This window comes from Neophocaena asiaeorientalis, unplaced genomic scaffold (genome assembly GCF_003031525.2).
Source record: "Neophocaena asiaeorientalis asiaeorientalis breed wild unplaced genomic scaffold, Neophocaena_asiaeorientalis_V1.1 scaffold246, whole genome shotgun sequence".
In the NCBI taxonomy this organism is placed as follows: Eukaryota; Metazoa; Chordata; class Mammalia; order Artiodactyla; family Phocoenidae; genus Neophocaena; species Neophocaena asiaeorientalis.
The window spans coordinates 3,912,521-3,924,617 of NW_020174551.1; the positions used below are offsets into that span (position 1 = coordinate 3,912,521).

The 12,097-nt window shown below is 35.6% G+C and overlaps 1 protein-coding gene across 4 annotated transcripts in view; it reads right to left on the reverse strand.

Annotated features, from left to right (window-relative positions):
- ALS2 (alsin Rho guanine nucleotide exchange factor ALS2) overlaps positions 1-12,097 on the reverse strand; it is an 81,727-nt gene that overhangs the window by 40,735 nt on the left and 28,895 nt on the right. For all 4 annotated transcript variants that reach the window (XM_024757367.1, XM_024757366.1, XM_024757364.1 and 1 more), the window contains exons 8-11: positions 7,911-7,988; positions 5,043-5,225; positions 3,199-3,370; positions 1,038-1,218 (exon numbers count right to left, since the gene is read on the reverse strand). In XM_024757367.1, coding sequence (XP_024613135.1) covers positions 1,038-1,218; positions 3,199-3,370; positions 5,043-5,225; positions 7,911-7,988 — 614 coding nt within the window. The remainder of the gene's footprint in view (positions 1-1,037; positions 1,219-3,198; positions 3,371-5,042; positions 5,226-7,910; positions 7,989-12,097) is intronic.

Genomic DNA, 12,097 nt, shown 5'->3' on the forward strand with positions numbered 1-12,097 from the left:
AAAGCCCAAGGTATCAAAATAAAAGCATTTCCAAGCATAAGTCCTGATGTATCAGAGCAGAAAAAGAAGAAATACATTATGAGATCTGTACAAGTCAAAAAAGGAAAATTAATACTAGTAAAAGCTGAAACTTTCACACACAAAAAAATCTAGTTTAAAAAAGTAAATTCGTATCATATTATGCTACTTTTTTTATATCTGAAATATGATGACTTAAAAGACTCTAATCAGGGTATTTCCTCCCAGACCATAGCTTCAAATATATTTAATTTTGCTTAGACCTAAAATCACATACATCTATCTGCACATATATGCCTTAAGTCTGAAAGGAGATACACTAAGATTATTAACAATGGTTATTTCTGGTGGTAGGATTATGGGTGACTTTAAAATCTACACTTCAGATCAACAGCAGGACCTAATAAACATTAAAATAACACTTAAATTATGCCTCACATAAGAAAAAGTGAGAAATACTTAAAATTTCAAATACAGTTGGGATATTTTACTTGAAAAACATGAAAAGAACCTTGGATCACTATCTTAGGTTTTATTACAAAAATATCGTTATTTTAAAGGTAGTTTGGTCTTTAAACTCTCCATGTACACAACAGTGAAAAGCAGGCACTGGAAGAGCTCCATATTTACAATCAACAGTTGGTCTTAAAATAATTGCTTAGTTACCTATTTCCTCAAATTTTAGTATAATTTACTTCAGGAAACAAAGTTGTTCTCCAAAGAACCATATTTATTATAATACTTTTTTGTAAACTAAGTACACTGTCAATCATTCTGCTAGAATACAGAAGGAAATTTGAGAATGCATTATATTGAAATCTTTTTTCCCCTCTTAGAGCAAACTAAAATTTTTAGCAATGCAGAACTATAGTTGTCTTAAGATTAAAACGCTGCTTTGCAATTTCTATTACCTTATATTATAGCACTCTCCCTAATCTAGTCTCTTTTGATTAAGGAACTGTTCTCCTTGGCAGAATAACCCTGCAGAGACTCAACATGACACAGGACTGGATACTTGCTCTGTATAACTATCCAAGAAGAGACTTGCATGCTTCAGGATGACCAAACTCCTGGCTTCCTTTATCCCCTGAAGGAAGCTGCTCAGCGAGGTTCCATGTTGACCAATTAGGTAACACAGCTTGCTGAACCGGCTTGCCACCTCCTGCAATAGCTGGACTGTACTTGCAGTGCCCAAGTTTTCTGGAACAAAATGATGATGATGATGATAACATAACCGAAAGATTCATTATCTGAATACTTTTTTATGACCAAGATTACGAATTTCCCTCTTCTAAAAATACTTAACATGTTGAGATGTACTCTCAACTATGGAGCCTAAATAATCAGTGTTTAAAAAAAAAAAAAGGCAAATTCAGAGATCACGGTAGCCAGTCATTTGAGGAACCTGTTAAAAACATTCACAGGACCCTACAGATTCTGACTCAGGAGGCCAGAGTTAGGATCCCCCGATGGATATATTTTTTTAAAAAAGTGCCTTCCAGTAATTCTGAAGACCAGCCAAATTTGAGAACCACTGTGCTAATCCAATTCTCCTCTCATTTTGAAGATAAGTCATCTAAGGCCAAGAGAAAGGAAGTGAATTATCTAATTTCACAAAACTGGTTAGTGACAGCCAGGAATTAAACTCACTTCTATAGCTATAGCTTGGTTAACACTTTCAACTTTTGTACTGACTTCTGCTCTACCTGTCCCTTGGACAAGCCCAACCCTTCACTGCAGACAAAGCAATCCAAAAATCAGACTGCCTTGGTCACTCTTAACTTTACAGAGGGCATCAGGAGATTATTGCTTTTTCCCAGTCCAAAGCTCCCAATTTGGAGGACTTTTCTCCAAGCAGTGAGGCTGATGAGCAGACCAGCTAAAACCAACAAAGAAATCAGGAATCAGAACAGGAAAAGGGCAAGTTTCACTTTCCTTTCAGAGCAATCCAGGAAGCTTCCAGCTTGGATTGCTTCCATATCCCTTGCCAAAGTCCTGGGGTGTTGAGCCCACCCACTGGAGGGGAATTTATAGAACAGGAACTCTACAACATTTCAAAAAGCAAAACATATTAAAAACAAAAACAAATGCAGATAGTCCCCAACTTACAAAGGGATTGAATTTGGAAAGACTATAAGTTAGGTGTTTGAAAAATAGAAAAGCAACTATACTCCAATTAAAAAATAAATAAATAAGTAAAAGCAACTATACTCCAACAAAAAATAAAAAAAAAGAAAAGTAGACGTTTTCCCATTAAAAATAATGGGCTGACCTACACAAGCCAACGTCACCTTAAAGTGGAAAAATGACGTACGAACAAGGAAGAACTTAAGTACTACAGTATTGGTCTGAATTCTGTGTCCACACAGGGGGTCAAGGAGTTCAGGAGAAAGAAAGAGAAAAAAAAAACATCCTGTCCATCTTCTGAGTGTAGGGCCAAACCCTGAAAAATTTTTGAACTACGGGAAGTTAACCTTTAACAGCCCACCCCCATCTCCATTTTGCATTCCTTTCTAACTTCCTCGATACCCCAAGAGGGGTCTATATGCTATACCCTAGTATATCTGGACAGTAGCATTCCATCTAGGACTATCGTAATCTATTTTCCCCATATTGTCTCCTTACCTTCAATCTCTCTTGTAACTGATTACAGCTAAGAAAAGGGATCAGATTTAATCAATTCCTGCTAATGTTGGGTAAGACCCTTAACACTCTTACAGTTATCCACATTTTTAGAGACTACTTATAAATCCAGATGAAGTTCTACTTGATAAAATTCTAAGAACCAGAACAAAGAAAATGAAAAATTTGGGTAGCATATAACGTAAGGTATCTTAGGACTAGTGGGGCTAGAAGTGTTGTTTAGAAGTCTGACTCCTAGGATCAACTTTCCCAAAGTTGTTCTGCCTCTCTGCCATGAATCTTCTGAGAGCTCCATTTTTCTACTTCCACAAGTGAAAGGAGCTCTGGGGGTGGAAGGATGGGGCAGCTGGGCTATTGGCGAAGTGGAAATAGTTTGTAAGTTGTTGACTACCTGTGCACAAAAGAGACTGGAAAGAAAGGAGAAGAGTACAACTCAAACAAAAAGTTTTCCTTATTTGTGATATAGAAAAAACAGATAAAACAAGAGTCCTGATAATTGAGTGGGTGGAAAGAGGGGAGGGGGGAGGTTCTACTTACCTAAACTGAGAAGAGGCCTCAGAATCTGAGACTTGATATCACTTAGTTTTGAATAGAACTGTCTTTCTGTAGTAGCCAACTCATGGAGACTGGCAATATATCCCATAATGTTTTTGTCCACCAAGGCTAGATAGCTGTCTTTTCCTGCTGTCACTCTGCTTATATATCCAAGCTAAAACAGGAAAAGAAAAAGATTAAAGATAAAATATAATTGATTAGTAGCAATTTGGGCACTGAAGTTGGCTGATATCAGCTGGTGAGAGCCAATGCAGGAATTTTGCAGCAAGTTGCTTATTAAATCGTTAGTAGTTTGAAAGTGGCAATAGAGAAATTACCAGAAAAAATTGGAAAGCACTATAAATCAGAGCTTTTGGTTTTATTTTGATTTTTAGGGCTGGTTTACCAGTACATTGTTGTTATATACCTATAGCATGATCTATATATAACTATATACATCTATACTATTATTTATTGCCACAATACCTTTTATTTCATTTTACATGTGGTTAGAACCACAGACCCTCTAAATATACAGAGATCCAAATGATACAGACACATGCCTCAGGACCCCTTTTTGCATGAAATAGATGAGAGGAGAGAGGATCTCTATGCTATATGTCAAAATATCAACGATCTAGGAGCTATCTTTTAAAAGTACAACAGAAAGGGGTTTTCTTTAAAAGGAGATTTTGTCATTTATTCATGACACCACTGAATAAAAACTTTTGATGTCTTTTGTCACATATCCTTATTAAAGTAGGCAACCAAGCTGCAGGCCAATAGACTATAAACAGCCCATGGTAACTAAAGACACATATTGAGTCTCATCTCTTTCATCAGCCTATTTCATCCTGTATCTGGACTGTGGAATCTTTAATGAGGAATGTGGAGTCAGGGTCAAGAACTACAGAGAGTCAATTAGTATGTCTGGAATAACAGTCTAATATAGGTCAAGAACCAAATCTTGGCCAGTGTTACCTTTAGCAAGAAAGATCTCACCCCTATATACATTCAGAGCTTATATATTTAGCCATAAAAACCAACACAAAGGATAAAAAACAATCCATAGGATATATTAGTCAGGAAGAATAAAAAATCCAGAATGTACTAGCTTTGAGGGTTAATTTCCTTGCAGTGTATCACTTTGAGGGTGTGAATTACTGAAGTGGGGAAAAAGAAAACCAGAAACAGACCAATGGTTTTATGTTTATGAAAAAGAGGTAAGAAGTAGGAAAGCAAAGAAATTCAGATCAACGAAGGAAAAATGAGGAAACAGTAGTAAACAAAATGAAAAGCTAAGAAAAGAGGGGAAGTGATGGGAAACAGAGCACTGTTTGTGGCCTGTCAGGTCTGCCACGAGCCCACCTCAGGCCCCTGCAATTTTTACTTCCCACTTACAGTTAAAAATTCATCTATTCAATTTCTATTCTGATTCATCTCTGAGGACTCCATGAACACAGTCAGAAGACTTCGCTGTGAAATATGTATTTTAATATCCCTATGTGAGGGTGTTAATTCAACAAATATAGAATATTTACTATGAGGATCCAACAGTAAATGAGAGAGCCTAAAACCCCTACTCTTATGAATCTTACAGTAAAAGGGAGGACAGACAATAGACAAAATAAGTAAACTATGTAGTGTGTGGTATGATGACACACACTGTGGAAAGAAATAAGGCAGGAAAAGGAGATAAGGAGAGAAGGGGGATGGCAAGTTGGTTTGCAATTTTAAATACATTAGTCAGAGACACTTAATAACAGGCATACCATACAAAAGCAACAGAAACAAGAGACTTTTCATGTGTTATAGAATGTGGGCCTTAGGATCCAATTCCTGTTCACCTTACTACAGGAGAGAAGTATTGGAGTCTTAGTACCACTGTGATTCTCTGGAAGGTTGTCACCTTCTGTCGGGTCCTGTCGGCCACTGTAACATAATCCAGGCTGGAAGTCTTCGGTATCCACTAAAAACAGGGAATAATCCTGGCCTGCAGCTATACTCCAGACTCCATTTTCACTGTTCACCTGCAACAACAGGAGGACATTGGCTGTCCAAGATGAAGGAATCTGATGGAACTCCAAATCCACGGGAAATGGAACGTTAAGTTACTTGAACAGGTGGAGTACAAAGTCAGTCACACCTCTAGATGGCAAAACTCACCCAGCAATGTACCCGATTAACTGCAGAACTGATGCAGGAGTGAGAAGGAACCCTTGTTCAGCCTGTAAATTTAGAACTGGATTGTTTTATAAAAAACTGAAATTTAAAAAGATAAAACCATAGATTTGATTTTTTCACTGTTATTTTTGGAAGTTGCCACAGACTCAGCTTGTACTACAAAGGCCCAGAAACTTCTAGAGCCCTATTCTGACAGCTAGGACACACCTTTGTCCATACACATTCTGCTATGTGCACAAAAATCAAGGTGAAAAGAAAATCTAACAAGGCTAAATTCCATCCTGGACAACTAAACCCATGGGTGCTAAAGCTGTTTTCCCACTTGGAACTCACTACCTCTCTGATGTGACTTCACTGTGTCCCAGGATGTTGAAAAAGGCAGGACCCCTTAGAAGCCCATCTACATGGATCCCCTAGACCAGTGGTGCTCAACGAGTAGTCTTTGCAGCAGCAGCAGCAGCAGCAGCAGCAGCAATCATCTAGGAACATGTGAGAAATGCACACTCAGGCCACATTGCTACTGGGGAGTCCGACCAGGCAACCTGCTTTGACAAGCTCTCCAGGTGATTCTGATGTATGCCAAAGTTTGAGAACCACTGCCTTAAATCAATGGTTTTCAAACCTTAGGATTCCACACAGTGACTCAGGAGCCACCATGGAAAGGCAGGTGCCAGGGTTTTGCCCCCAACCCACCTCCATCCTTCAACTAAAATAGTTCCACAGTTATCTGTTTTATGTAGGGGATTCTGCATAAGGTTTCATTTGAAGGAAGTGTTCTGCTAATGAAAACTACTGTCCCAGCCTGCAGACCCAGCTTCAGCCATGACTCGTATAAGAATAAGCAAAAAACTTCTAATCTGTTAGATTCTCTGTGTCTAGATAGGGTTCAAATCCTAGGTGATTAGGTGAATATGTGTGTGTGTGTGTGTGTGTGTGTGTGTGTGTGTGTGAACATGCACACACACGTCTCCACTACTTTATAGTTATCCTCTTCCAGCATGACATTATTTTCTCAAATTCAGGCTACCCAAATAACTGACTTCCTGTTGGTTTTGCAAAGAATGAATTAAAATTTTTGGAGAAGGAAAGAGTCGCCTTCTTAGTCTCTAATCAAAACTAATTCAGATCTCACTCTGCCTTGACTTTAATTCACATATTAATTAAAATGACTTCAAAATGTTTTTCTCACCCCTCCCCCCAAAAAACCCCCAAAATAATGATGTTGTATTTTCATACACACAGTTAAAGGGTAACAAAACTAAAACCTTATAACAAATTCTATTCTCTTGTCTGACTCTAAAATTTTAAATAAAAATTGTATTTCCAGCGTCTCCATGCTATATTACAGAAGTTCCCTTAGTATGAATAGATGCATATTCTACTTTATTCAAATAACAGAAAACAAGGAACAGTGAGTTACCATATTTTTATTTGTGATAAAATATCAGAAATTGAATAGCTTACCACTAAAATGTTTTATGCTGAAAATATTTAAGATTGGAGCTAGAATTAACAACTGTTCCCTAATGTTTTATTTAAGTCTTTTCTTCCCAGTAAAATTAAGTTCACTGGAAGGAAAGGCAGCATGTAAAGGTCTTATATAGTGATGGACGCACAGTGTACACTGAATACATGAATCAGCAGAATATGTATTAACTATAGCTTATATGTGAATGATGTTCCTGAAACTGAAGTAACTATACTTTTTTAGTCTCTATTACTCAGTGGAGAGAGCATGTGTTGGGATAGGGGAGATATCAGAATCAAACTATGAATACATGAGCTCCACATTCCATACTGTTAGCATACCAGGCTATCAGCATGCCTACTCCCTGCCAACAACACCCCCCAAAACAAACAAATCTTATATAAGGAGTCAATACTATTGATGAATTTTGTATTTCTGCAGGACGTTGTGGCAGAAAAAAAGGTTGAGAAACAGTCCTCTAAAACTGCATCAAAGGGACTAGAAGTTACCAATCTCTGAATAGCATTACATAAACTAAAACCAATTCACACAGCAGTGAAGAAATTATCTATGCTTTTAGCTTCCCTGTAGAAAATTAAAAGGGTTAAAAAAGGTTTTACTACTATGTATGTAAAAACAAAACAAACAAAACAAACCATCAAATAATGTTATACAAAAGTCACACTTAAAAGTCAAACTTAGGTGAGAGGTCAGAGTAGGCATTATTTGGTAGTATAAAGCTCAAAAGTCAATATCACAGTGCTAGAAACATTTGATTTAAAAGAATGAACTTGTTCATTTTTACTTAAAAAAAAAAAAAACTATGAATGCTCAATGAAGCCAAGAAGAAAAGAAATATACACTAACACATCAAAAAAAGGAAATGTTTAGCCTGAAAACAAGTGGCTTCACTTTTTTTTTTTTAACGTACATCATAACAAACTTAGGTTACAAGTATACAATTCTCCTAATTTTATAAAACAAGAAATGGAGAAATATAAAGTGTTCTAACTTAGAATTCTGGAATAAGTTGCTATAAAAGTTATCAAATTCACTAAAGTACCTTTACAAGACGAGGAACTGTTGTTGGAAAATCGGAATGCCCAAGTTGACCAAAGGTATTGCTACCCCACGAGTAAACCTATTAGAAAACAACAGGAGAGTCGGTAAGAGATGTGACTCTGAGTTTCCATGTCAATTCTGAACTTTTATAATAACATATATATACCAACAGTTACACACAGATTACTTATACTAGCTTTCCACTCTTTAGAATAACTAATAATAAGGAAATTCATTTTAAAACAAGACTGAGATAATGGGGAGATAGAGTACACAGTTAAGACACAGTCCAAGGATTAATAATAACAGTAACTAATATTTTGGGGGGGGTTATTACCTGCCAGACGTTGTTCTGAATATACTTTCTGTGTATTAATTAATGTTTCATTATCACAAGAACCCTTTTTTTAATAAGGAAATTGGCCCAGGGAGGTCACAAGTTTGTAAGCAGCAGGGCCAGGATTTAATCCCAGGAACTATCCTATACTGCCTCTTACAAAGAAAGCGATTTTTTAAAAAAAAGGTAAGTACCATGAAGAAAAAGTAATCATGATTTTTTACTCTGTGGATAGGAGTACTATGGAATGACTAGAGAGCCTTTTTATACATGAAGAGTTGCTGTAGGAGACACAAAAATACCTATGCTCCACTACAGACAAAAAACAACCAGATTGCAATGGCTATGTTTAATGAAAATGGTTTTGTTTATTCTGATTATAAAAGCAATTCATGATCACTGTACAAGACTGTGACAGTACGAAGAAATAAAAAGGAAGTGAAAACCATTGATGAATCAACCACTTAGAGATAACTACTGATACTACCTTGTTTTAGGAACATACACATATATCAGTATAATTCCAGAAATTTTAATATCTACTAGATATAATGAATATACAAAATGGGACTCTACTATCAATGCTGTTTTGTGACCTGATGTTTTTTATGTAATGCTCTGCACTGACATTTTTCTAGGTCAACAAGTACAGAGCTACAATATCATTTATAATAACTACATAAAACTCCACTGTGGGTATAGTTTAATCAATTACCTAACGAAGTAAGTACATTTATTAATAATTTCTTTCCAATTACTTAATATAAAAATTACATTTAAAATCCTTGGATATATATATTAGTGTATATATTTCCTTAAGATAAGTTCCTAGGCAAAGAACTCTGGGTCAATGAACACACATTCTGATTTTTGATACATACTGACAAACTGTCTTCCAGCAAAGTCCAGTGTACATTCCATTCCCACCAGCACTGTGCGTACCTTTTCCCCACACTCTCACCAACACTTAGTACTAAATGCAATCCTTGCTAACATGATAGGTGAGAAAATTTTGTTTTAATTTAAATCTGCTTACTGAGTAGTTGACCACCTTTTCATTTCTCGCTGGCCATTTCTATTTTTTCTTCTATGAATGACATACAAATGTCCTTTCACAATTTTTCTTTACGGACCAGGTAATAACACAGTCATATATGTTACAATTTTTTTTTCCTGTATGTTATGTATCTTAATTTAGTTTATGGGGTTTTTTTGGTTTGTGTTTTGGTTTATGCTGTATGGGACTGCTGAATTATTACGGAGACAAACATATCACCTTCACTTTCTAATTTCTGGTTTTGATGTCATGTCTTTTTCTACTCCTAAGATTACTGAAAAAAAAAATCACCTAACTGTGTTCTTACACCTGTAAGGTTTTATTTCTTAAAATCTACATCTTTACTCCATCTGGAATTAGAATATGTAAAGTTATCTTAATTTTCTTCTGGAAAAAAGAAGCCAGTGGTTCTAACAGTACTTAATGAACACTCAGTCTTGTTTTTCCAACTGATTTGAAATGCCCACTTTTTATCATAGACTAAATTCTCATATACACTTGGGTCTATTTCAATTCTACAGGTATATTTCTGTTATAATAATCTGCTTGTAGTTTTATAATATATTTTATAAGGATAATTCTTACTCTTCCTTTCTGTTCTTTTTCAGAATTTATGTGGCAACTCCTACGTTTATTCTCCTAGAATAATTTTGGGAATCACTTTATTAAGTTGTAAATATTCTATTGGAATATTTGGGGATTGTACAGAATTTACACTCTACTGATTTAATAATCTAGGAGAAATGGCATTTTTGCAATGTTGATTCTTCTCATCTAAAAATAAAATTTCCTTCAATGGTGAAAAACTGAAAGCATTTCCACTAAGATCAGGAACAAAACAAGGTTGCCCACTCTCACCACTCTTATTCAACATAGTTTTGGAAGTTTTAGCCACAGCAATCAGAGAAGAAAAGGAAATAAAAGGAATCTACATCGGAAAAGAAGAAGTAAAGCTGTCACTGTTTGCAGATGACATGATACTATACATAGAGAATCCTAAAGATGCTACCAGAAAACTACTAGAGCTAATCAATGAATTTGGTAAAGTAGCAGGATATAAAATTAATGCACAGAAATCTCTGGCATTCCTATATACTAATGATGAAAAATCTGAAAGTGAAATCAAGAAAACACTCCCATTTACCATTGCAACAAAAAGAATAAAATATCTAGGAATAAACCTACCTAAGGATACGAAAGACCTGTATGCAGAAAATTATAAGACACTGATGAAAGAAATTAAAGATGATACAAATAGATGGAGAGATATACCATGTTCTTGGATGGGAAGAATCAACATTGTGAAAATGACTCTAAAAACCCAAAGCAATTAAGAAAATGGGCATAGGAACATACATAGGGATAATTACCCTAAACGTGAATGGATTAAATGCTCCAACCAAAAGACACAGGCTTGCTGAGTGGATACAAAAATAAGACCCATATATATGCTGTCTACAAGAGACCCACTTCAGACCTAGGGACACATTCAGACTGAAAGTGAGGGGATGGAAAAAGATATTTCATGCAAATGGAAATCAAAAGAAAGCTGGAGTAGCAATACTCATATCAGATAAAATAGACTTTAAAATAAAGAATGTTACAAGAGACAAGGAAGGACACTACATAATGAACAGGGGATCAATCCAAAAAGAAGATATAACAATTATAAATATATATGCACCCAACATGGGAACACCTCAATACATAAGGCAACTCTTAACAGCTATAAAAGAGAAAAATCGACAGTAACACAAAAATAGTGGGGGACTTTAACACCTCACTTAACCTAATGCACAGATCATCCAAACATAAAATTAGTAAGGAAACACAAGCTTTAAATGACACAATAGACCACATAGATTTAATTGATATTTATAGGACATTCCATCCAAAAACTGCAGATTACACTTTCTTCTCAAGTGCACATGGAACATTCTCCAGGATAGATCACATCTTGGGTCACAAATCAAGCCTCAGTAAATTTAAGAAAACTGAAATCACAGCAAGCATCTTTTCTGACCACAGTGCTATGAGATTAGAAATGAATTACAGGGGAAAAAACGTAAAAAACACAAACACATGGAGGCTAAACAATACATTACTAAATAACCAAGAGGTCACTGAAGATATCAAAGAGGAAATCAGAACATACCTAGACACACATGACAATGAAAACATGACAATCCAAAACCTATGGGATGCAGCAAGAGCAGTTCTAAGAGGGAAGTTTACAGCTATACAAGCCTACCTCAAGAAACAGGAAAAATCTCAAATAAACAATCTAACCTTACACCTGAAGGAACTAGGGAAACAAGAACAAACAAAACCCAAAGTTAGCAGAAGGAAAGAAATCATAAAGATCAGAGCAGAAATAAATGAAATAGAAACAAAGAAAACAATAGCAAAGATCAATAAAATTAAAAGCTGTTTCTTTGAGAAGATAAACAAAATTAAAATGATACAGATGAACCGGTTTGCAGGGCAGAAGTTGAGACTCAGATGAACAAACATATGGAAACCAAGCGGGGGAAAACCGTGGTGGGGTGGGTATGGTGGTGTGCAGAATTGGGCGATTGGGATTGACATGTATACACTGATATGTATAAAATGGATGACTAATAAGAACGTGCTGTATAAAAAAATAAATAAAATTCAGAAAATAATAAAAATAAAATTTCTCTCTTTACTCCTATTTTCTTTTATAACTTAGAAAAGTTCTTGAATTTGTGTCATGTGGGCTCTACACTTTTCCTGTTAACGATGTTCCTATTTCCTTAATACTTTTGTTGTA